The following is a 26,318-nucleotide window of genomic DNA, read 5'->3' as shown; positions in this document are numbered from 1 at the left end:
TTTATATTACAGTTCTGCACCTGCATTAAATGTACCATTGTTTGTAGACAGTTGCTCCATCTAGTGGACTCTGTGATTATGGCAGAAGGGTTTATTTCTATGGCTGGTGTAGATCACACAACATTACAAAAGGGACATTAGACACACAACTATAAACTAAGTTTGAAGAAACAAAATGGGGGAATTCAGATAAACGTTAGCCGCTAGAAGCAGTTGTAACTGAAATCGACGACAATAAAAACAATAATTAACATTAACGTTAAGGTAGGCACATGTGAGAGTTTTAGCCACATCGACTCACTGATCCACTGAACCACACGACCAGGATCTACAGCGCTGACGTTGGGATGTCAATCGGGCTCTAGAAGTGTAGTCGGTGGTGGTGATGGTGACAAATAGAGGGAAGGTAGTCTACTCAGGGGTCTCACTCACAGAAGGAGCAATAGCAGATACAGACCACAGGTCATTGGCAACCTCAAAAAGGTAACAAGGAAAGTGACAACAGCCAAATGCCTAATGAGTAAGTCCTAAGTAACCAGCTCAATGGCAAGAACAAGTCCTGGGCTATGAACAGCTAAGCTTTGTCAGTGATCAGATGCCCTGGAGGAATAAGGTGGACAAAGCAAGAGATACTGGTACTGTTAAGACAGGAAAGCTTCTCATCATGTATGAATGGTTCCACCCTAACTCCAGCAACTTGAGACTGTATATTAGGTGTAAGGAAGGAGGCCGGGGACTAGTGAGTGTGAGAGCCACTATCATGGACGGAACATCCAATATCCATAAGTACATTAAGGACAAGGCTCCTACAGATGAAGTGCTCAGTGAATGTCTCAGACAATGGGAAACAGAGGATGATGAGGTGCTGGAGGGACCATCATGGGAGGACAAGCCCCTACATGGGATGTACCACCGGGACATAACTGATGTGGCTGATATCACGAAATCCTACCAATGGCTAGAAAGAGGCGGTCTGAAGGACAAGCACAGAGGCCCTGATCATGGCAGCACAGGAGCAGGCCCTTAACACCAGATCAATAGAGGCCCAGATCTACCAGACAAGACCCAAGGTGTTGCTGTGCAAAGGGGGCCCTGAGACCATCCCGCACATGACTGCAGGGTGCAAGATGCTGCAGGGACAGCACACATGGAGCGTCATAAAATACAGAAACATCTGCACAGAGGACGGGCTGGAGACCCCGAGGACAAGGTGGGAAACACCTCCGAAGGTGGTGGTGAACGACCGAGCCAAGGTCCTCTGGGACTTCCAGATAGACAGACCGAATGGTAATGGAGAACCAACCAAGGTGCAGAGGAAAGCTGTTGTGGTTGTCGTGGCAATACCAAGTGATGGTAACATCAGGAAAAAGAAACACAAGGAATAAACTTTATTATTTTCTTTCTGCAATTTAAAATTATATTTGTTTTGTATATTTTCTTCATTCTAGGAGCCCCTAGAATTGTAGGATGGCTGCAACCTGGGCCAATAAACATATTTTAAAGCACAGAACATACTTCCCCCTGCGCTCGAACAGGAGAATGAGGTGACAGAGGCTAGACATTCTTTTGCTCTCTTCAGCAAAAGTGAACTAGAATTGGGCAACAAAGAACAGGAGGAGGTGTTTTTCTTGTGTGGGACATTTGTGGACATTTTGTGAGAAAGTGGTGGATCAGACGGGTTTCATGGTTTTCTGTGGCTGTTGTGTATGAACGAGTGTAGTAGTGTAAGAGTGTTATCATCAATGTGATTGTTTGTGGAGACAAAACTAAAACAAATAGAGAGTTTAACATTTGTGGATCAGATTTTTGTGGATCAGCAGTTTGGGAAATGTACTGTTCATTAATATAAATATATGTGGTTACAAAGTCCCAGCCTCCATCTGAAATGATGATGTCAATATAACCTGTATTTCAAAAATAATTTTCACCATATAGTATCAATATGTCTATAAACTGCCAGTTTTTCATTTGAATGTTTTCTGGTTGTGTTTGAACACATTTATTTTTAATAACCTCTTACACGAATGATTCTCACAACTAAAACACCATTTATTAATAATGTTAATAATAAACTAGATGCTGCGCAAAGGCAAGAAGCCATTGCGAGTGATTTCGTAATACATGGCCTTATCCTGTACAGTTGCCATGATGATGATGTCACGCCATGATGATGATGTCACTGACAATGATGTCACAAATAAAGGGAAAAACGTCTTCTTCTTTGATGTTTTATGGCGGTTGGTATCCAAGTGTTACATTACCGCCACCCGCAGTAGTTCTACATCTAGACTAGACTTTGACTTTATTTTGGTTGACAATTTATTTTACGTATATTTGCTTTGAAATGTGTTTACTTTAAAGTTCTTCTGTGTGAGCAATGCTCAGGCGGGGTAGAGGAATCTGGTCTGTGGGGAAGGGGACTCTGGATTGAGGTCTGTGGGGAAGGGGACTCTGGATTAAGGTCTGTGGGGAAGAGGACTCTGGATTAAGGTCTGTGGCGAAGAGGACTCTGGAGTGAGGTCTGTGGGGAAGAGGACTCTGGAGTGAGGTCTGTGGGGAAGAGGACTCTGGAGTGAGGTCTGTGGGGAAGAGGACTCTGGAGTGAGGTCTGTGGGGAAGAGGACTCTGGAGTGAGGTCTGTGGGGAAGAGGACTCTGGAGTGAGGTCTGTGGGGAAGAGGACTCTGGATTAAGGTCTGTGGGGAAGAGGACTCTGGAGTGAGGTCTGTGGGGAAGAGGACTCTGGAGTGAGGTCTGTGGGGAAGAGGACTCTGGAGTGAGGTCTGTGGGGAAGAGGACTCTGGAGTGAGGTCTGTGGGGAAGAGGACTCTGGATTAAGGTCTGTGGGGAAGAGGACTCTGGAGTGAGGTCTGTGGGGAAGAGGACTCTGGATTAAGGTCTGTGGCGAAGAGGACTCTGGATTAAGGTCTGTGGCGAAGAGGACTCTGGATTAAGGTCTGTGGCGAAGAGGACTCTGGATTAAGGTCTGTGGGGAAGAGGACTCTGGATTGAGGTCTGTGGGGAAGAGGGCTCTGGATTAAGGTCTGTGGGGAAGAGGACTCTGGATTAAGGTCTGTGGGGAAGAGGACTCTGGAGTAAGGTCTGTGAGGAAGAGGACTCTGGATTAAGGTCTGTGGGGAAGAGGACTCTGGAGTAAGGTCTGTGAGGAAGAGGACTCTGGATTAAGGTCTGTGGGGAAGAGGACTCTGGATTAAGGTCTGTGGGGAAGAGGACTCTGGATTAAGGTCTGTGGGGAAGAGGACTCTGGATTAAGGTCTGTGGGGAAGGGGACTCTGGATTGAGGTCTGTGAGGAAGAGGACTCTGGATTAAGGTCTGTGGGGAAGAGGACTCTGGAGTGAGGTCTGTGGGGAAGAGGACTCTGGAGTGAGGTCTGTGGGGAAGAGGACTCTGGAGTGAGGTCTGTGGGGAAGAGGACTCTGGAGTGAGGTCTGTGGGGAAGAGGACTCTGGAGTGAGGTCTGTGGGGAAGAGGACTCTGGATCAAGGTCTGTGGGGAAGAGGACTCTGGATTAAGGTCTGTGGGGAAGAGGACTCTGGAGTGAGGTCTGTGGGGAAGAGGACTCTGGAGTGAGGTCTGTGGGGAAGAGGACTCTGGAGTGAGGTCTGTGGGGAAGAGGACTCTGGATCAAGGTCTGTGGGGAAGAGGACTCTGGATTAAGGTCTGTGGGGAAGAGGACTCTGGAGTGAGGTCTGTGGGGAAGAGGACTCTGGAGTGAGGTCTGTGGGGAAGAGGACTCTGGATCAAGGTCTGTGGGGAAGAGGACTCTGGATTAAGGTCTGTGGGGAAGAGGACTCTGGAGTGAGGTCTGTGGGGAAGAGGACTCTGGATCAAGGTCTGTGGGGAAGAGGACTCTGGAGTGAGGTCTGTGGGGAAGAGGACTCTGGATCAAGGTCTGTGGGGAAGAGGACTCTGGATTAAGGTCTGCAGACACTGTTGGAAGATGGAGGAGCAGAAAGTCCCACAGGAGCGGAGCAGCGATGAGTTTGACACAGATTTGGAGGACATGGAACCAACAAGTAAACATTCAAGATAGAAAGACATTTCTAAAGCTACAGACAAGCTATATATAGTTAGAAATATTTGTTTTCACAAAATATTTACCTATTGCATTCATTTTATGCCACAGTATAACCCAAAAGAGCAATACATATTAATGCATTAAATGCATTATTGGTTGTTCAATCGTGGGTTGGTTGGTTGGTCTGGTTGTTCTGGTTCTCCCCCTCCCAAAAAAAAATCTAAATTCCAAGAATATACAAACTTTCTCACTCAAGTACTTCCTGTTTAAAAAAACAAAACCTCCAAAAACATATTTTTAATTGTTAAAAATTCCCTGTATTTCTGGCCTTGTGCATTGTGAATAGGAATATTATATTATACATTGTTTCTGTTGAATATTATTCAAAGTGTCTGATTCGACATAAACCAGCAGCTTCACAATAATGTGTCACACTCCCAGGTAAAGCCTCCAGGGGGCGCTTTAAACTGGGTACGCTAATGTATATGCTAATTAGACCAATTTACATTTTATCACCTGGAGGGAGAATGGAGGGATAAGGTTGTAAGTCACCAAGTCCTATTCCTTATTTTGGGGCAAAATTTGTTGAAACTTTGATACTTTGTTTGACATGTTTGAGAACATGTATTTGTCTTTATTTCAGTTGGTACTTTTGGGTACATTTGTGCACGATTACACAATTAGCACACAAATATTGTATGCAACATTTATACTTGGATCTATTTACTGTGAAGTATGTCTTTGTTAGAGCCATTAGAAATCAACCTTTTTTGAATCAACCAATTTTTTTTAAATAAATCTATTTTATAAGGACATTAGCTTTGCCTGTGCTTCAGATACATTGCTTCAATGCATATCACCCAAAACAGGATTTATTTACCTGTGTAAAATAAATACATGCGTATAACACATGTATTTATTTAAGTATACTCTTATGATTCTAATTTTATTTGGAAAATTACATTTAAAAGGCACAAGGCAAGGATGGGTGAAACTGAAACACTTAACACTTATAAAAATCTACTAAATCAACTAAAATAAATAGCAATAGCACTCAAGTGGTCAATGTTCCAAATAAATAAACATTTTAAGGAAACCTTTGCAGACATATTGGTTCTATGCTAATGTTATTAAACGTTAACTGTAAAGGAAACTTAAAATGATCAGTATTGAATACATTTTTGGTGATTTCTTAGATTATTAACCGTCTCTGTCCGCGAACGCGAATGCAACGTAAAAGCCATTAGATTCCGTGTGATTGACCTCCAGTGTGGCATTAGTTGGCAAAAATCTGTTTGGTAAACTGATAATTAACAAATTATTTACCAATAAATAATACATGTTACTAAAACAAAAATTCATTCATTACCATGAAAGGGCATTTAAATATCACAATATTAAGTTAGGTCTTCAGACTACAAACTTTTCTCCACCCAAAGCTCATTGTATAAGTTATTTTGCTTTCAGATGAAAAACCCAGTCAGTCCCTGGCAGACATGTACCTGAAAGCCTGTGGCAGGACCGGGGCTGTGGAGGTCAAGCAGTTACTCCGTCATCAGGGCCCGTCTCTGAACCTGAATCATTACGGCATCGGGCCTCTGGGGGCAAAGGCTCTGGCCATTAGTTTGCTAGTAAGAATTTTAGATGATAAACAGAATGACAAGATACTGTAATTGCATGAGGCTGTTTTTGTAACTGACCGTTGCTTCTGTTTCTTCTGGTGTTTTTGAGAATGATAATACCATTACAAGCCTTGAACTGGAGGACAACAGCCTGAAGGCAGAGGGAGCTAACCATGTGGTGGAGATGCTCCAGTCAAACACTCAAATCAGCAGTCTTGTAACTAATCAAATATATATCTATTTGAGCTTTTGGCTTATTTCCCCTCCATAATAATGTGTATGTCTTTTTAGAACCTCTCCAAAAATGATTTGCGTCTCGAAGGGGCAAAAGTCCTGTATGAAATGATGTTGCACAACTATTGTGTCAAATGCATCAGACTTTCAGGTGATTAAAACACTTTAGCTTGTCAATATGTAAAAACCAATAACATAGTAGACATTATTTCCCACTATTGCTTGTGTTCCAACAGGAAACAGGTTTGATGACGCATGTGCTAAATATTTTGCCGAAGTTTTGAAGGTTTGATAAATAAATAACTTTTTTCATATATATATATATATATATATATATATATATATATATATATATATATATATATATATATATATATATATATATATATATATATATATATATATATTTAAACAAATCATTGCCCTTTTAGGATAGGGAAACACAGCATGTTTCTGTTTTTTTTATACACAATATCTTCTTATTTTGTTACAAGGGTGATTATGTCATCAGAGAGCTGGACCTCAGTCTCAACAATTTCTCTGACGCTGGAGGGGAACATCTGGGTCAAATGCTAGGTACGGTATGACTATAAAATAAAGTAAAATACAATTGTTTTGTTGATTTTAGACTGAAAATAAATAACACGTAGATCATTGATTGTTTAAGCTGGAAATGTTGGCATTGAGGTCCTGAATCTGAGCTGGAATAACTTCAGTATGGAAGGAGCAGTGGCATTGTGTGTTGGGCTCAAAGTAACACAAATAATCATTATTCATATTTTTAATAAAAAAAAAAAAAAACCTCTAATAGTAACTTTGACTTTACAGGCCAACTCAACATTGAAACACCTCCTGTTGGTTTCAAGTGGATTTTCGAGTTATGTTGCAGAGTCTTTGAGTCAGGCACTGAAGGTGAACAGTACTTTGGTTCTGTTGGACCTCAGTTATAACCTCATCGATGACCAGGCTGTAAGTCTGCTTTGCCCGGGCCTGGCTGGTAACGGCACACTGAAGGTCCTTAAGGTAAGAGCAATGACAATTTATTATAACCCCATTACATTTACTTCAAATAGGTAAAACTCATGGTCACATACAGTACTTTATACCTTTACACTGGGTAAAGGTATAAAGTACTGTATGTGACCATGTGCAGCCTCCTACACCACAGCCAAAGCATTTAAACATCAGAAACGTTTCTCTCTAGCTGCGACTGCGAAAGTGGCAAATTATTATTTTTGTTTGCTTGGATTTACTTAGATAGTAGATATTTGTGTACCACTTTATACAAACTACACTTAATTTGCCTTAACAAAGCATGATTCAGGTTTATTAGTATTAGTATTGTTCTTAATAAACAATTTGTGCACAATGAGTATTTTTTCATGCTTTACTAATGTAGGAATAAGTGTAGTTATTATTATGAATTATTACCAAAATGTGTCCCTACTTTTCCACTTTCAAGCTAAATTAACTGCCACTCAAGTGAGATAAAAAACAGGCCCTCCACTAGCAAATACGTTATATATAAAAAAATAAAATAAATAAATAAATAAATATATATATATATATATATATATATATATATATATATATATATATATATATATATATATATATATATATATATATATATTAAAATCAGTCTGAACACTTTTTTCACCAGTGTTTCAGCGTCTGTTACGTTGTATTGATCCCTCATAATATGCACTGTGTTTAGCTTCACCACAACACCATCACAGCTGTGGGAGCGCTGACTCTTCTCAAGGCAGTCAAGAACAACCCCAAATCTGCACTGGAGGACATCGACATATCTGTGGGTACATTTACACCACTGTTATAGCATATATGTTATATGTTGTAACTACTGTGCTAACCGCTGTGCCTTTACACGTGACAACAGACGGTCGTTGTGTGCAAGGCCTTCATGCAGGTACTAAAAGAGGTTCTCGAGAGGTTTCCGGAGTTAGTGGTCCAATACACGGTGCTGCCACATGTCTCCGTTTAACATTTAAGGTCAGTTTCCCCTGTAAGAATATGATGTGCAGCATTGTTCTCACTGTATTGTAAATCATTTATTTCAATCATTTATATTTTTATTTTGCAGCCAGTTTGCTGATATGAAGGAGTGACAACACAAGTGACTGCGTAATGCATAGATGTCTCCGGCCGTAATGCATTACACAGTCACTCAATAATTGATCATTAAGAACTACAAGAACTAATAGTGACTGTGTAATGCATTACACAGTCACTCAATAATTGATCATTAAGAACTACAAGAACTAATAGTGACTGTGTAATGCATTACGCAGTCACTCAATAATACGCCATAAAGAACTACAAGAACTAATAGTGACTGTGTAATGCATTACACAGTCACTCAATAAAATGCTTTATTGCACACATTGTATCATATTAATAAAATTATCCATTCTTCAGTTATTATGCTTTTGTTCAGAGCATACTTGAACCCGTGACACACACCAGCTGCCAGCTGCCCGTGCTTCTGGGTCATGAGGTCCAGTCTCATTCAATTCCAACAAAATAATCTTCAGGTATGACAACGGGACAGGAGCAAGAAAAGCAGAACTGGCATTCATATCAAAGGCCCCACGAGGAGCAGAATAGGACCAGATGCAGGCTGTTGTCGCCTCATTAGTTTCAGTGAATGAAAAACAGTAGCCTGCAAAAAGAAAAAGCACATATAAATATGTGCATATGCAGCATTACTTATGCAGGCTGCACGCTGCATGATCAAGAGGGGGAGTTGGCTCATTGTTCATTTATTATAAATCAATTGCAATGTTTTCCTGTGGACCTGGCATCTTGTGGTGGTGGGACACTGGGACAAAAAATGCGTTGTGGTTGTTGATGTTGGAAGAAAGACAAAATAAGACATATTTGACAAGGAATGATGTCAAAGACAGAGAACTTTGAATTAGACAACTGGTCCCAAACTAAAAAAAAAATATTTAATTTGTTATTTGTTTAGAGAGGATGTTTTTGGAAGTATCATATTCTTTGAGCCTTTATGTTATTGACCTTTTAATACTCTTCAATAAAATAAAATTCTAAGCTATTCTAAAATATAATCTTATTAAAAAAACAAGAGATAGTAAATATTTTTAGTAAATAATTCTTTAGATGAGACAAAATAAAGACACATCTAGAGAGTTGCCAATGGCCCATCTTTTACCTCAATAGACACAAAGACACTAAACACACATCTCGTTGAGCAGTCAAATTAAAAATTCAACAATTAAGCCAAGATTTAAAGGCAAGGCCAAAAACCTGCCAACAAGCCCTTGAGATGTCGATGGTCCCGCTGGTACATTCTTCTAATTAGCATGATTTGAAAGCGATAATGGAATCTTGAGAGGTAATACAAGTAAATAATTAAATTAGACAAACAGCCGATCATTGTGATCTGCATCCAGGCCCATTAAAGCTCCAGTGTTCTCATGTAAATATGTGGCTTTGGTTCTGTCATAATGAACTCTGCAGTGTTGTTGAGACATTTGTGTAGGTGCTGGCAAAGAAACAAAGACGTACATTAGAAGCAATTGTCCTCTTGTGATTATGAAAGTAAACAGACAGGCTGAAGAGGCATCGTACACAGCTGCACGCACTCGAGCGTGTGCTTATGAAGAGAGAAGGGCCAAAGCAACCCTCAAGACTTGGTCTGAGATAATCCCATTATAGAGGGCTTCTGAAGAGCCACAACACCAAGGGCTGCTGGGTAATGATGCTTTGAACATCAAGCTTTTGGCAGACAAATGTTTTGTTTTTTCCACACTGTCCAGAAACTTTAATGCATAAATAGTACAATACCAAATATATGACACACACATAGATAAAACAATATATTTATTGTTTAAAATAATGGTTCTCTATAGAACATTGAAAATCTGCTCAAGCAAAAGAACCGTCTTATTGTGCGTAGTAAATATAGACCCCAGGAGAATGTGCGTTTGCTTTGTAAGAACTTTTAACATGACATGTCTAAGACGTGCCAAGGTCAGACAACCGTAACGAGAATACCCTCAATACAAATTATACTGTATTTTTATGTGACTTTATGACGTTACATATCGAGGAGCAGCAGACGTGGGTCTTCCACAACAGATTTGATCTTCCTCAGGAAAGTGACCGCCTCCCTTCCATCCACCAGGCGGTGATCATAAGTCAGAGCTACATACATCATTGGCCGAATCTCAACCTGCAAATGCACAGACAACTTTGTTATGGTGATATTTTAGCACTTATATCTTTAATGAATCTTGAATACATTTGGGGTAATTGCTTACCTTGCCCTTAACAGCGACTGGCCGGTCAAAGATGCCATGCATGCCCAGTATGGCAGACTGAGGAGGGTTAATGATGGGTGTCCCAAACATAGACCCGAACACACCCCCATTACTGATCGTAAATGTCCCTCCATCCATATCTTCAACAGCCAGCTCATTCTTACGAGCCTTTGCAAAACACAATTATGGTAAAGTCCAAATCAAAGAGACTGTAGGAAAAGTCTAAGCATAAAGATTCTACCTTCTCGCCCATAGCGTTGATTGTTTTCTCAATGTCAGCAAAGTTCATGACCTCAACATTGCGAATCACTGGGACAACAAGCCCCTAAAATGATCTTCAAATTAAAGTCTGATTTGAACAGTCAGCTGTACTTTGCAGGGCTCATCATACCTTTGGTGTAGCTACAGCAACACTGATGTCAACATAGTCCCTGTACACAATCTCTTTGGTGGTATCATCAATAACTGAGGATTGAAAATTATACACCTTTATCTTATAAAAATATTATTTTGATAATATATGTAATCTTACCAGCATTAACAGCAGGCTGGTCTGTCAGAGCTTGAGCCGCTGCTTTCACAAACGCAGACATAAAACCCAGTTTGGTGTTGTGTTTCTTCAAGAAGGCATCTTTATGGAGGTTTCTCATCTCATGTATGTTGCTGAAAGTTCAAGAACATTAAAGTTCCCTGAAATGTCTGAATATTGCAGTTCAAATCTAGACATGAAGATGCTTTGGCTGACCTCATGTCCACTTCATTGAAGGTGGTCAGCATGGCACACGTGTTCTGAGCCTCCTTCAGCCTCTCTGCGATCCTGAGCCTCATACGGCTCATCTTCACCTGCACAGCACCAGACAACATTATCTATGGTAGCATTTATGAGCCATGATAAATATGTATTTACATGAGCATTTTAGTGCTACCCTGCTCTCTCCTCTGCCTCTTGTTGTTTGAGGAGCTGGTGCTGGTGGTGGAGCCGCAGGGGGTTTAACTGCAGCCACTGAGCAATGAGACAAAGATCAAGTCAAACAAATGGTAATAGAATGATAATGAAATGATAATGAAATGATAATATTGCATTGATTGGGGTTTGGGGAAGTTGCATTGATAAACGAACACACCTGGTTTGGCTTGAGCTGCTGGTGGAGGCACTGGTGGTACAGGGGGAGAAGGTGCTGCTGGAGCCGGTGTGGGCGGAGCAGGAGCCTCTGAAACTGGAGACGGAGCAGCTTTGGCAGCAACAGCTGAAGAAAAATACATCCACATTTTCATTGAGTTCCATCTTCCATCTTTGTGGCTAAAACAGTTATGGAACAGTTATAAAAGGTAAAGCTAACCTCCTTTCCTGAGCTTGAAGAGTGGCGTTCCTCCTTCTACCTTCCCTCCGTCAGGGACCAGCAGTTCCTCTATTACTCCAGCAGCTGGAGAAGGAACCTGCACTGACGTCTGGTTCCACAACAGACAAATGACTGAGGTTTATAGAGGATATAAATCAATCACACGTAAGGTTTTAATATTATTTTGTGACTTCTCGTACCTTGTCAGTTTCAATCTCACAAACAACTTCATCTTCAGTCACTGAGTCTCCAACAGCTTTTAAATCAATAGAAATACAACTTGTGTCTTGTCCATTTTTGGTTGTACAAGATTAAGTCTTTTACTGACCTTTCTCCCACCTGACGTCTCCTTCTGAAACCGACTCAGCGAAAGCCGGCGTTTTGACCAAAACAAGTTCATCCCCTGCTCAAAGGCACAAAGGTCTGTGATGATTCAGTCACAATCTGGGACGTGCATCAAACACACTTACAGTGAACGGCTGATGTCCTGAATGATCTGATTTGATCGCTGCATGCAGCCGATGGAGATTCACATCTACAGAAAAGGAAAAATAAATAAAATGCCATCTATATATGTTTTTTATCAATAAAGAAAGCACTTACGGCTGAGTGCTCCTGTAAACTAGAGTAAACGGGGGGGGAAACGGTTATTAAAACACAGCAAAGCAGCTCGACATCGAAAAGTCTATTTGCACTCACCTGATGCACTCCGAACCAGCACATTATTAGCCTGGAAGTAAACAATGGCAAAACAGGAAGTAAACAATGGCAAAACAGGATTCAGGACAGGACAAGGTAAACAAAGTGAAGTGTGGGGATGGCAAAGCTGCACCAACACATTCAAAGAGGGAACGATACAAAAAAACAAATGTGATTGACTTTGCAACTTGTAAGAGTTCTCCTGAAATGGGGCACAAGTCACATGTCTTCAAGAAGTGCAAACATGTGTCTGAAGTGACAGGAGCTATTTTGGTTCAGGCTGCAGTGCTGAACACCGCCAGTGACATGCATGAACACGTTTTCAAATACAACTAAGAATAATAGGTCATTCCTGCTCATAATCTTAATGTTAGTATCATTTTGCACACTAACTGTCTCTTGCAGCACGTGTTATAAACTCTGAAGCATTTATCTAGTCTGTCCTTGACTGAGGCCGAGCTACATTAGCTAGAGTCAACTAGTTTTAACCTTAAAACTCTGTCCAAACAAACATGACAGCAAAGCCCACCTGGTTCACCGCTGACAAGGAGCGGCGGAGGGTCCTGTACATGCACCGGGAGCGGGACAACATCGTGCACGGGCGGAACACCGGCGGAACACCGGAGGAGGCGAAGGGCGCGCGAGTACGGAAGCTGCGAGCGGACACAGCGGAGAGCGGAAGGGATCAGTGTGACGGAGTAGGGGTCACGCGCGAGGGTTGTCCCGGAGACGACGGATCAAGTTTTAAGTTATAGTTTAGTTAATATAGTTATTTAAAAGTTATTAATTAACCTTTATTTAATCAGGATCATCCCATTGTGGTTTAGGGGTCTGTCTTTGGAGGGATTCCACGAGGCATCAACACAACCCATAGACAGACAAACAAACAAACAAACAAACAAACAAACAAACAAACAAACAATATAACATTAAAACGCAATATACCAAAATTAGAAAAACAAAAACAAACTTAGAGATAAATGATTGCCTTTCTAGGTCTTATAGAAGGGTGTCAAAATGAGCTATAATTACAAGACAAAAAAAAAAAAACATCATAAAACTGTCAAATAGAAATATAAAAATAGGTGTGCAAGGCCAAAGAAGGCTTTTGATACATACAGCTATTGACTCCAATTACATGTAGGATGTGTAATTATAATAATCTAACACAATACAGAGGAGAAAATACACAATTATAAAACGCATAATCAAGTGTGTTCTGGGCCAGAGTTGTCCACGCCCCCTGCTCTTTGGGACGCTCCATCAACAGAAGAGATATTTAAAGCCACAGTTTGTCTGCATGTTACAGAGCTGCTGCTGCTGCAGGGACAACCTCACACAGGTAGGATCATTCTGCTCTTTTCACACCTGAATCAGGACTAAACTGGGCTGAAACCAGAATGCAGCAACACATTTAAGGAGCTATTCAGTTTGGTTTATGTAGTATGGCTACTTTTATTAAAATGTGTTCATATTATTCTAGGCTGTCATTCATATTTAATGTGTTTACAGGTAAGATTGTAATTTGATGTTGTAGTTTTGACAGAAAAATTATATAAAGGAGCATTATGTAACTTTTCTGCACATATTGCTTAGAATGTTCCACAATATGGCATTAAGCGCGTCCTGAATTGATAAAATTACAGGTGTTTTAAGAGATAAAAAAAATTAAAAACATGCTTTCTTACGATTAGATGGCTCACCTCTCCACCGATCTGACCTGTAACTTGCCTGGTGGCATCATCTGCTTGTCCACATTGAGATAAATACACCTCATTTTGAGCAGATGATGGCGGAAGCGTCACCACAAAAGCTACATAAGTGCAGCTTTGTAAAACTCACTTTACTCTTTCCACGTTCCAGCGATGATTCCAAACACGTGGAGCAAAGGCTTGTACGGCTCAAACTTCTGTCTGGAGGGACGCACTGCAGAGCAAGTGTCTCCATTTCAGCCGAGTCCCAGTGAAGATGGACCGGACCTGTATTTCAGTCAGAGAGAAGCGGGTTCAAATCCGATGCACCTCCCTTCTCGAAGCCTGGGCCGGGGAGCCAAACGGGCCAGAGTGGAAAACATCATTAAAAGCATGAACGCCTCTGAAGCGAATCCACACGACGTCTTACCGGCAGGCACGAGCAGGAACACAGCTTTACCTGGCTATCACATGGAGATGTTCAGAATGCATCAACTTCAGGGCCAATATCAGCACTGCAAACAGGTCCAAGTCCAAAAAGAAGCAGCAAACATCAAAGATATGGGCGAAAACCTGTCTCGAAAACAGTCGCAAAATAGATGTTTTGATATGCGGCATGAGGTGCAGCAAATAAACCACGCTCGCAAAGCTGAGGATATCAAGTTAATGACAGACGCTTTGAAATGTGAACTTTCCAAAGCTCTAAGTACAAGCGTGGACACCATTTTCAAGGCACACACCAAACACGAGAGCAATAAGCCTCATTTATATCATCCATACTACTCATTTTCTCCTCCACTCAGTGAGATGACAGTGCCAGTGCCTACATTTCAGACCGAAGCCATATCCCTTGTGGTGCGAAAGGATAAATCCGTCCCCTTCTCGCAATATCGTACTGCCGATTATGGGCCGACACTTACAAAAAAGTCGTCCAAAAGTCCGCCGAAAAGTGATTTTGAAAAGGGGCAAAGCAAAATGATTGACGGGTCTTGGCCTGCTCTGAAAGAAAGGTCAAAAGTGAGCTCCAGAGAAGGGAAAAGTCTGAACAATGTGAACCACACGATTGTGAAAGGTTTACCAGTTTCCCGCGTGAGTCATCTCGGGGAGTCCAGCAGCTTGAAGAACGTGTGCGCCGTCAATGTATCCTTTTCAATTCTTTATAACAAGTGGAGACACAAACTAACTCTCGTCTGATTCTAATACATCTTTTCTTACACACTGTACACTCACCTCTCAGACATAAAAATGGATGAGATTTAAAGTCTGTACGCAGGTTTTTCATTGCATTATATATGTATTTTGATGGTTTATTGTTCATTTCCCTTAACATTTTCCACCTTTAGGAGGGGCTGACGACAAACCACCTAAAGAAGGCTAAACTCATGTTCTTTTACACTCGCTATCCGAGCTCCCACGTGCTGAAGATGTGTTTCAGCGACGTGCAGGTGCGACATACAGCATTCAGTGAATAAGTTAATGCAAATAGACATAATCACACACACAGTAATGTTCACAATGAAGGACGACAGAACAGTTTGGTCCAAATGATCTTTATTTACAGTTGAATAAAACGATGCATTGATTTGTATGGACTTACCCTTATTTTTTGTGTGTTATTTTTCACCCTCGGTGCAGTTCAACCGCTGCATCACGTCGCAGCTGATCAAGTGGTTCAGTAACTTCAGGGAGTTCTACTACATCCAGATGGAGAAGTTTGCGAGACACGCTGTCCTCCAGGGTGTGACCGATGGCGAGGCGCTGACTGTGGGCAGAGAATCAGAGCTTTTCAGAGTCCTGAACCTGCACTACAACAAGACCACCGACTTCCAGGTAAAGGCTTCAACACTCTGCACTGTGAGGTGAAGGGAATGTGTCGTTAATGTGGTGTAAAAGCTCCAATTCAACAGTAAACACCACCAAATGTACTCAAAACACACTATTCAATACACTTTATACATGTCAGCGTTTTATGTGGTAAACATTTCAATATAAAAAGGTGAAACAGCATTGATTAACAAAAAAAAATCAGCATTGTGATTCAATATATTCAGTACTCAACATTGATTGAGTACACCATGAAGATATGTAAGCTTTTTTGGGATTCTGAATACATTTTTTTTTTAACAATCCAAATGTGATTCAATATCATATTTACAATTAATTTGTCAGACAATAGGTACGTCATAATGATGTTAAGTTAGTTTCCTCAAAGATAATGCGTGGTAAAATAACACTTTTTTGCTATTTAAAAATAAATAAACATAAAACTACACTTTCCATGTTGTGGAGGGAGAAGGCGTTCTACTACAGTGGGTCATTTAGACCTGAAGACAGAACGAGGGCTACAAAGGTTGTTCACACAATACTTTATGAAATATACTGCAGTCATTTTGATGTTGGGTTGATACTTAGCTTTTAGACTTTCTGTATCATTGATGTAAATCATGTAAATCATGTATGGTGTGGACAACTTAAACTGTGGATCCAATAAATAACTACAATTTACAAAAATGTTAATCAAGAGATAACAGTGTTAAAATGATGCCTTCCGCAGTTCTTACACATATCATGATCTCTCAAAAGGTTATATATAATAGAATATATAATGTTCAGAACCATGCACTTTGGTTATGGAAACCCCTAGCCTCTAAAGTTAACAAAAATAAATAAATATAAGTTGTTTTGCTGGATTAACTGTGCCACCCTCAAATATAGTGCAAGAGTTAAACACTTTATTTATAAAATAAAAAAATACACTAAAATAAACGCTTTCTTCATGTTGTGGAGGGAGAGGGGAGACGCTCTACTACAGACGCCTGTGGCTCATCCAGACACAAAGATAGTTAAATGGGTTAAGAATGACTACTGTATTTTCCTTCTCTAAATAATAGTAAATACAAGTGGTTAAAAAGGCCTCTGTAGTTTGGCTTCTTCCAGCACGACCAGAGTTACCACTGTAGACAATGTTTCATATGAGACAGAAATGCCAGGAGAAAACAATAGTCATGCCACAACTGCTCATAACGCCACATAATAAACCTAATACATCATTTTGATCAAGAGTAATTTTGAAATTGTATGATAATATTCCATCACATCACATACTCAATACACAGAGGTCAAATTGATTGGTAAAACTATATATTTTTAACTTGTGATCTAACGAGAGGAGTGGTCTGCAGTAGACGGTCAATAAGAGTCTAAATTGTATGGAGTATGTTTATTTGCAACAAGAATTTGAGCTGTCGTACATGTTTTATCTTTAAATCTTCAGTTTGATAAATGCATCTGCCCAAAAACCCACCTTCCTGTTCACACTTGTAACACGTGTACATCAGAGTACATGGTCAATCTGTAAATCTGTTAGTGTTTATGTTTCGTATACTCACCTTTCCCCCCAGTCTATCACTAAAAGTCTGTTTACCGGTCTCTGTCGACAGGTGCCTGACAGGTTCCTTGAAGTTGCTGAGATTACGCTGAGGGAGTTTTATGTTGCCATTTGTTTGAGGAAGGATCAAGACCCGTCCTGGAAAAAAACCATCTACAGGGTCATCAGTAAACTGGACAGTGACGTACCCGCACGCTTCATTTTCACGTAACCAGAACGTGTACAACAATAATGCACCGTCAGAATAATGTCTGCAGACTCTAGAGGTGTGGGCTAAAAAAACAACTAACTTTCTACTACAATGTCCAATAATCAATTAGAAACAAAAAGAAAAATACAGACTGAATTTGTTTGAATGTAAAAATGTGAAGCTTTTAAAAAGGGGACCCATTATGCCCTTTCCCACCATTTCAGACAGACTAAATGTTTTTTTAATGTATTTATTTAATATGGACATGGCATTTACATTGGACGAACCAGATGCAATGTTTTAAGTGTTATAGCAAAATAAGCTGATTTTCAACACCTGTCCATAGGAGGCTTTTAGAATTAGGTCCAAGATGAACAAAGATGTAAAATATCTCTGCAGGTCAGGCATGTGATAAAGCTGTCAAGAGGTCAATGGGATTTGTACTTGAGGAATACACGTCCATGTGCCAGATATGATCATTACTGTACAGGACATGAAGTCAAAAGATAAAAAATGGGATTAAAAAAAATATACATTATGGACTTAAGGGCTGATATTATTTTCGTAGTCTGCGTGAATGAGGCTACGATACGACCCTCCTAAGAACGCATTCTGTCTTGTAAGTGGAAAGAGTTCTTAAAAGCTCTTAAGGCCATTATGACTTCAGGGTTTTCAACTTTCTAAATAAATCCTGGTCGACCACCTCAGTAGCATATTGGGTCCCATTTAAGACAAACATGAGTTGTACAAAACACACAGAGGACAACAGACGGCTCAGAGGTCATAGAAAAAGCACCAGCTCAACATACAAGCAGCAGACTCTGTTCACCCGGAGGCAATGAGGGTTAGAATATTTATTGTTTTTTCTGGACTGTAAATACATTGAAATACAAGTACGCAATTATCTACAATCAAACCAAAATAAAATAATTGTGCATAATAAAGTTCTGCATGTTTATTTCACAAATATAATCAAATACATTTGTGATGTCAATAAAGTTTCTATCTGTATGAGGAGGTTTACTGCCATCTTCAGTTTGATCTCGTCTTCTGGTCTGCTGTGCCACAACTCAATTCAGCAACAATGACATGAACACGTTTGTTATTCGGGACATCTTCTTCTCAAGCGCTCCAACCATGTGGTTCCTCTGGTCGACGTCGTGTTAACCTTCAGGAAATGTTCCTCCGCATTTGAACTTTCATCGGGCTCATTACGGCATTCAAATGATCTTCTACAAATTATTTTGTTGTTTAAGTTTTGCACACTCAACAGTGGCATGTTGCTGCCATCCAAATCAGGACTCAATTACATTTTTCAAACATGTAATTCTAAATGATAATGAACACTACCACATGCATTCTACGTGAGTAGTGTCAGCTCACAACAGATCTGAGGTCTCCAACTCCTCAGAGTTTCTTCTTTTCACAGTCACAGCACATTTTTACGCAAAGTTGACGAGGAAAGAATCGTACATAGCATTTTTGTACGTTTGCACACTTGACCTGTAAGAACTTTAAAATCATACTGAGGAATTCATCTCCTAAACCTTGCCAGCAAGATGAATTCACACAATCTTTGAGAGTTCATCGTTTGTGGTTTAACGGGCCAATCACATGGGTTTAGTGCTCGTAGGTGGGACTGGAACCAATCACAGAGCAGCTCTGGTTTGAGCAGAAGTCAAAACCACACAAACATGGCAGTGCTGACAGCCGTACTTATTTTAAGAGAAAAAGACTATTCTGTTTTTCAGAAATGTGCACACAATGGCACTTTGTACATCTGAGGATGAGAAAGAGGACTGTGCTTTACTGAACACTGGATTTAACACCATTTTGATCTTACTGCTGCTTCTGCCGTTTTTTTTTTTTTTTTACATCCCGACGTCAGTGAGAGACTTTCCAGATTGAGAGTCACAACTCAATCTGCCATGAGCCAGGTTATAGTAGTAGTAGTAGTTCAGGAAATGTTACACAGTGCACCTTTAAGTACTTCACACTACAATGGAATGAGGCTACCAGATATACTTATGTGCATATTAGTGCAAAACAATGTCAATACGTTAATAGCAAAAGTATTCAGTCGTGAAATTGTAGACGAGGTCAAATTGCTGTAAGCCTTTTAGCTCCTATTTAAAACAATTCTATGATATGAGGCATTCATCTTTGTTGGCAAGCCGAGTCTTTTCCCCTCACCTTAACCATCTTCAGCTACTGCCAAACCATAACCCGACACAGGCAGCCAATCAGAGGCTGCCAAGCTCACCAAGTTTGATTTGCCGTTTGATGTCAAAACAAAAATATACACCGGTATATATATATATATATATTAATATATATATATTAATATATATATATATATATATATATTAATATATATATATATATATTAATATATATATATATATATATATATATATTAATATATATATATATATATATATATATATTAATATATATAGTCAATTTTGGCTAAGCAAAATTATGTACACTTCTTATAGATAGTACTAGATTATAGATAGTACTAGATTATAGATTGCACTTATAAGTGCAACCAGTGTATTCATTCTTACAAGGAGACACTATTCAAAATAAACTTCTATGAGCGTAAGCCATATTATGAAGGTTTTTCATTAGTTTACACAGTTGTTTTTTGCTGGATTCAAACTTGTTTTGAGTATTGTCTTACATTTGAGGCTGTTTTAACCACCCAGCCCTGTCCACGGCTCTGTATTTACTGTTCTTGTAAAAATGTGGACTCCTGGGGGTTTCATAAAACATACTCAGTAAAGCCAGACTTACTGCCCGACTTCTTTTGACAGAGTATAAACAGTTCAGGCTTAGTCTGTTTCCCAGTCACACTTAAGAAGTACAGTTTGAGCTGCCACGAGGCAGGAGCAAAGATATGGACCGACCTCTGACTATGGAGTGGACACGCCCACCTCCACCAACACGCCTTTAAGACATAAACACACCTGTTTGGTGAGCCAAAATCAGAGAAAATGTTTTAAATGTTAAGTAACATTAATTAAATAGTAAAAATATGAATCAAATACTTCTTCCTGTTGAAAATAAAAGTGGAGGTTGCAGAGTCCATTCACACACGGAGCTGGACCTGACATTTTACCAGAGCAGCACGGTGTGTGAATAAAGCCAGAACTGGCTTCTCTGATATATTACTAGGACTAAAGCAGGGAACGATTAAATGTGAATAAAGCCAGAAAATTGCCAGTACCAATTGTTTCTTGTTATATTGGTTTCCTAGGTTACAATATGCAGTCAAGTTCCATTTTCCTTCTATTTAAAAAAAAAATGATGCAGCACATTGCTGTAGTGAGACAAATGCCAGGTTAAGTGTGAACAAAGAAAGACTTGCAATGTTCTGGGACTGAAGCGTGTGAACGAGGATCAAAGCTGAATGTTCTGGCATTCTGCATTTGGAAATTTACTGGGAAAGATCTGTGACTGTGTCTTAAGTTCTCCGTTTAAATGGCCATAATGACATAATGACTGAGTGAGGCTCGGACTGAGCGTAAGCGAGTTTTATGAAACAGGCCTCAGGTCATACACAGTGTGTGTACACTTTAGTACATACTGTATGTACTTGGGCTAAGACAATACACTTGGTCAGTACAATATATAATACTAGATATATAGCAAATTCAGTAAATGGTGATACACGATACATTGCAATTCAATATGAATAAGTATCATTATAATTGGTTTTTATTACCATGTTACTCAATTATGGTTCAATGTTATTAGGGACTGCGAAAGCAGTGAATCACTGCAGCTTTATTATGAAGATGTCAAAGTATTGCGATGTGGTCCAGTGCAATACAACAAAACCATGTGACAATATACTGTCCCAGCCCTGGTATGAAGTTAGAGCAACCATCAACTGTGCAACGGTCTTTTGTTTTTTTTAGATCAATATTGCCTTTATCGATGAAAAAAAAATTAGATGGCCTGTAATTACATGAGTTTATTACTAAAAATCAATAAGCCTAATAAGTCTTCCTTAAATAATGACACATTACATCACCAAAATGCAGTATAACTGTAACATACAAGTTTCATAATGTGTAGCTTTTATTGTCTTTTCCATAATACATTTTAAGACACATTGCTACAGAAATACAGTTGAACGCATGAAGTGTATAAAAATCTTAACATAGGCCGCACGACTGGAATAAAACAGAACTACTAGAGTTTATACGATAGCGACATTAAAAAAAACTAATTTCATCTTAAAGTAACAATCACTGGTACAGCAAGCTTCAGGAGAGGGCAGCTTCAGTTACAGGACCTAGAGAGAAAATGGAACTTTTCACAACTTTCAACTAGCACAATCAACACTAAGGAGCAAGGATTACAAATATTACGATTAATATGTCAAGACAAAAAAGAAAATAAGTCGAGGGCCTCTTTTTAAAATATAAATCTCCAATGATGCTTTGTAAATGTAAAACCAAACTTACCATGTGGATGATAGAAGATGGCGTCTTCAGAAATACTTGGTGCGGTTGAGAGCTTTCTGTGCCAGCTTCCCACTGTCGTCCGTTATCCGCTCCCAGTCCGTCTGACCAACCACAAAACCAATCGCTCGTTTCAGATCTGCACTCTTCTTCTCCTCAAGATCTGCCCATCGGACCTGACAAACAGAAGACCAAAAATGTTAAGGTTGGCAAGAAATTAAATGACAGAAATTGTTGGAAGGACCATTCTATTTGTCATGTTTATCGTTTACCCTCTTCTTCCCGGGTTGGGACAAGCGAGTGTCGTAGTCGTCTGGAAGCTGGAGGAAGTCTTCTAACCCTTCTCGTTTCCTCTTCCCGCTTAAGCTCAGGCCGTCTAATCGGTCTGTTTAAAATTGATACTTCGTTAATGAATGTCAAAGTTGTCAACATGCAAATTTGAATTTGACTAGAAGTGTTTTTAATCATACGGGAACCTGCATGTGAAAATGTGCCTGTGGATCATATGTTCTACTACAAGGAATATGTCACTTTCTGGAATGTCACTTGCATGAGTCCAAGGAACGTGAAAGTGAAAATCACATTTCTGAAGGTTTTTCATTGAGATAGGTCTCTGCAAACTTACGTACTGAGGCTTTAATGTATTTGCTAAATAATGCAAGGCCAATGTCGACTTACAAATTAAACTAATGGCACACAATTATATTAACTGTGATTGCAACCACAATCAATATGGATATTATGTCAAGTCGTTCAGTGATAAATCAGTCCACATAAGCGCTTTACTCTATACATCCAGAATATAAAAATGGTTCTTAAAGTACATGCCTGACATTGATGCGTTCTGATTACATTTTTAAATCAAAGATTACAGATTTCAGGATTCATTATGAAACACCTCCAGGAGCATTAACATTTGAGCTCACACTGAAATATTAAAGGTCCCATAACATGCAAAATCGACTTTTCAGAGCTTTTAACCTTCTTACATTGCAATTTGTGCTTCATATATGTACCCAGAGTGTTTTTTTGATTGATTCCCGCAGTGTTTAGCTATATTACAGACTATCTCCTTTCCTCGAATCTCCAAACTGACGGGCGGTGGGGCAAGACCGCGCCATAAGGGCAAGCACGCGTCACCATCACGCCGCGCTGCTCCGCGGAGCTTACAGCACACAGCTGTGGGGCTACGTCACGGGTGGGCGGGGCACACACGCTCTCTGAGACTACGTCACGGGTGGGCGGGGGAGCCAGATCGCTCTTCACAAGGGTGGGGGCGAATATCAAACCAAGCCGTTTGCATTTCCGGGTTGGTGAGGGGGATCCAAGGTCTGGGTGATATTTCTTAACTATTATGTTAAGGGTGTTGCACAACCCTTATTATTATCAATTATACACTTAGGATAGACTACGGAACGTGAAAAAAGCATGTTATGGCACCTTTAACATTAGGTTTGTGGAGGTCCAACAGGGTTAACATGTTTTATGAATGAGACGGCGGGAATACTGTGACTGAGGTGGCAATTTGCCCAATTCAACATTTCCAATTGTAATCCAGATTCTGTGATTAAAGTGAGACTAAAGGAGTGGGAGTGAACAATATCTTTATACCAGATTCAAACAAAATACTAACACAAACCAGTCATGACCATTTTTATGATGAGACACTTTTATACCATTTAAAATGAATTATAAAATGAAAATTAGAATCCATACCGAGTTTTGCTTCAGATGTGTCCATCTCCCATTTGCTTTTTGGTAGGTACCCCTATATAGCATAAAAAAAACACTGCAAAGTTAAATCTCCAGGTGTCACTGGAGCAAGAGAACAGGAAGGAGCTTTGGCTGAAAGAAAGAACATGTACATGCAATAGTTTACACATGTTAACAACAAAGCAAATATGGCCAAACCACTTCATAAACTACATAGTAACTTTGCCTCTTGAGCTAGATTTGATAAATGAACATTGAATTGATTTGTCCACTGAAAAGTCCCTCTCCTTTACAGTGGTGTCAATAAGTCAAATGTGTTAATTTAACGGCTCCAGCTCTAAATAAGGATGGGCATTGCCCGCCCGAAGAAACTCTCCTCTGGTGCAAAGCACATCAGATTCAATTAGCAGCGACGTGCAGGATCAGCACTCAAGTCTATTGCTGGGTTTCAGATGACATCATAACATAACATTCTATTAGTCAACAATATTTAATACAGACAAATATTGTTAAAAAAGTCATATAAAAGCTATGTCACTAAGATTAAAGATTTTTGAATTTACATTTAAGATATTTCATAGAAAAATACAATGTGCCCCCATCTGAGAGTATGACATCATCACCTTCTAGAACATCATAAAGAAGTTGTTCATGGGGCGCGTATCAGGAGGTGTGAAGTGTCACTCGCGGTTTAGTGTAAAGGACACCCAGGGAGTCCTTTATTAGGCTATATTTAAAACATCCACATAAATGTATTACTCTAGTCCTTTTACAAACTGAATAGGCCGGTCATATCTGCAAATGAAACTTAACTGAAATTTTAATTCAGTCTCTGCATAATGACTGTGGCCAAACTGAAAGTGTAAGCATACATTTATGACACATAATTATTAATGTAAGTGCACATTCTAAAGCAGTTTCAACCGCACATCTGCAATTATGTTATATATTTTATCATTTGATTAAAATAATCAAATGTTCAGTTCTTCTTCTGTTGTGCCATTTGATAAAAGAGAGAATAAAACAAAATATTAACAGCTAAATATCGTCTCAAGATACTTTACATTCTGTGTTACAAATAGGGGCATATATGACTGTATAGAATGTTGTTTAATTGCCCACCTTAGTTTTCTGTTTGTCCGCCCAAGCTCAGTGGGCTGGAGTCTGGCCTGTTTAACAATCTTTTAAAACAGGATGTTGTGTTAAAAAGTATCCAATATTTTTTCTCCCATGGTGTTATGATCACATCCAGCAAATATAAGGACAATTGTACAATATTCTACAATGTACAATGGTTGGAACGTTGGAATAAACTTTTCCTAAAATGACTATCAATTTGAAACTGGATTAAAATGAACTCTCAGGAGACACGTTTCTCTCCCAAGATGAGAGCTAAAACTCAGCTAAAATATGCTGGTTTAATAAAACAATCTGATTGCAGACTTTGTCCACCAGATGGGTTTACTGTACGTCTGCATGTTCATTTAACTGTTTATGACGTGTCTTGTAAACATTTTTACCTGTGTAACTATGTGGCCTAGTTAATGTTTCAACCATGGCTGCATGGGATGAATTTCCGAGCCACGCCCCACCTCAGTCAGCTGACCCACACACTAGCATGTGGCTAACGCCACAATCCAGGGGGCCGGCCTTGTTAAGACACTGCACAGCCACCACAGTCAGTCCATCAACTCCAACACAGTTCCATTCAAGAGGTCCAAGAGGAAAGACCCAGGACCCGGGAGAAGAGACAAAAACTGAGTGTCTCCTAGTTTGAGCTAAGCTAGCTCAGCTAAGATGGGAAAAAAAGACATTCTAGACACACCCGAGGAAGCTAACCTTACTTTCTCCTAATAAGCAATTCTGTGCATGTTTTTGTACACAATTTTTGCTTTAAACGGCAACACCCAAACTAAAGCAAAGGACGTTTTGCAACTTTTCAAATCTACAACAAAGCTTGGACCCAGGAAGCTCTAAAAAATTGTTCAGATGACAAAATCTGAGGAATGCATGGAACCCTGGAGGAGTCGGCTCCATCAACGTGGACACACAGGCCCATGTTCTCACAGCGTGACCCCTGCAGAGTGGAACCCTGGAGGAGTCGGCTCCATCAACGTGGACACACAGGCCCATGTTCTCACAGCGTGACCCCTGCAGAGTGGAACCCTGGAGGAGTCGGCTCCATCAACGTGGACACACAGGCCCATCTGGGCTGATCACACAGCTTCTGCTTCTGGTTGTATGAACGTACATATTTCACAGTTTGGCTGATAATGTGTTAAGAGTTAATTCTATGATCTTAAGATGGATCTATAACAATCATATCTAGTGTCTCCATTTGTTAATGACTCATTTTCAGTTGTGGTTTATTCTTTTCATGCCACAGTTGTGGCCCAGTCTAATACAGCCTTAAGGCAGAAAATCTTGCCGGTTTGATGTTAGCCACTGCTGTTGTTCTTGGGTGGAGCCTGCTCATATCAGAGGTCCCACGAGTCCACAGATCACAACGATGTGAGAGACAAAAGAAGCAAGTTTTATTTGTGGTGCAAACTTGAGTTTAATAAGGCAATACTGAGGTTTATTTCTCTTAAGTTCCACTAGGAACACAATATCAATATGT

The 26,318-nt window shown here is 39.8% G+C and overlaps 4 protein-coding genes across 4 annotated transcripts in view; 2 read left to right on the top strand and 2 right to left on the bottom strand.

Moving 5' to 3' along the window:
- The first annotated feature begins 3,961 nt into the window (after window positions 1-3,961).
- Window positions 3,962-7,900, top strand: LOC140363612 (uncharacterized). The gene is made up of 10 exons (XM_072450247.1): window positions 3,962-4,037; window positions 5,507-5,670; window positions 5,771-5,878; window positions 5,953-6,046; window positions 6,132-6,181; window positions 6,390-6,471; window positions 6,563-6,648; window positions 6,724-6,918; window positions 7,613-7,708; window positions 7,796-7,900. Exons 1-10 carry the CDS (start codon window positions 3,962-3,964, stop codon window positions 7,898-7,900), a joined length of 1,056 nt encoding a protein of 351 aa, XP_072306348.1.
- A 1,960-nt stretch (window positions 7,901-9,860) lies between these two features.
- On the bottom strand, window positions 9,861-12,886 carry LOC140357512 (dihydrolipoyllysine-residue succinyltransferase component of 2-oxoglutarate dehydrogenase complex, mitochondrial-like). Its single transcript, XM_072442074.1, has 15 exons — window positions 12,771-12,886; window positions 12,242-12,272; window positions 12,146-12,164; window positions 12,013-12,077; window positions 11,871-11,945; window positions 11,743-11,798; window positions 11,543-11,651; window positions 11,327-11,449; window positions 11,129-11,205; window positions 10,948-11,045; window positions 10,735-10,865; window positions 10,594-10,667; window positions 10,444-10,527; window positions 10,203-10,370; window positions 9,861-10,114 (listed from the first exon to the last, which is right to left on the bottom strand). Exons 1-15 carry the CDS (start codon window positions 12,831-12,833, stop codon window positions 9,980-9,982), a joined length of 1,308 nt encoding a protein of 435 aa, XP_072298175.1. The 5' UTR covers window positions 12,834-12,886; the 3' UTR covers window positions 9,861-9,979.
- Window positions 12,887-14,095: 1,209 nt separating this feature from the next.
- On the top strand, window positions 14,096-17,531 carry LOC140363601 (uncharacterized). Its single transcript, XM_072450237.1, has 4 exons — window positions 14,096-15,072; window positions 15,276-15,377; window positions 15,568-15,762; window positions 17,373-17,531. Exons 1-4 carry the CDS (start codon window positions 14,107-14,109, stop codon window positions 17,529-17,531), a joined length of 1,422 nt encoding a protein of 473 aa, XP_072306338.1. The 5' UTR covers window positions 14,096-14,106.
- A 4,026-nt stretch (window positions 17,532-21,557) lies between these two features.
- Window positions 21,558-26,318, bottom strand: part of ylpm1 (YLP motif containing 1) — a 28,140-nt gene continuing 23,379 nt past the window's right edge. The window contains exons 20-23 of the mRNA XM_072442073.1: window positions 23,702-23,753; window positions 22,258-22,370; window positions 21,989-22,161; window positions 21,558-21,816 (exon numbers count right to left, since the gene is read on the bottom strand). Coding sequence (XP_072298174.1) covers window positions 22,015-22,161; window positions 22,258-22,370; window positions 23,702-23,753 — 312 coding nt within the window. The 3' untranslated portion in view covers window positions 21,558-21,816; window positions 21,989-22,014. The remainder of the gene's footprint in view (window positions 21,817-21,988; window positions 22,162-22,257; window positions 22,371-23,701; window positions 23,754-26,318) is intronic.

This window comes from Eucyclogobius newberryi, unplaced genomic scaffold, assembly GCF_026437365.1.
Source record: "Eucyclogobius newberryi isolate DKJ021-1_F unplaced genomic scaffold, fEucNew1.0.hap1 SCAF_1, whole genome shotgun sequence".
Lineage (NCBI taxonomy): Eukaryota > Metazoa > Chordata > Actinopteri > Gobiiformes > Gobiidae > Eucyclogobius > Eucyclogobius newberryi.
The sequence above is the reverse complement of the archived record's forward strand: the minus strand, read 5'-3'. Positions and strand labels throughout refer to the sequence as shown.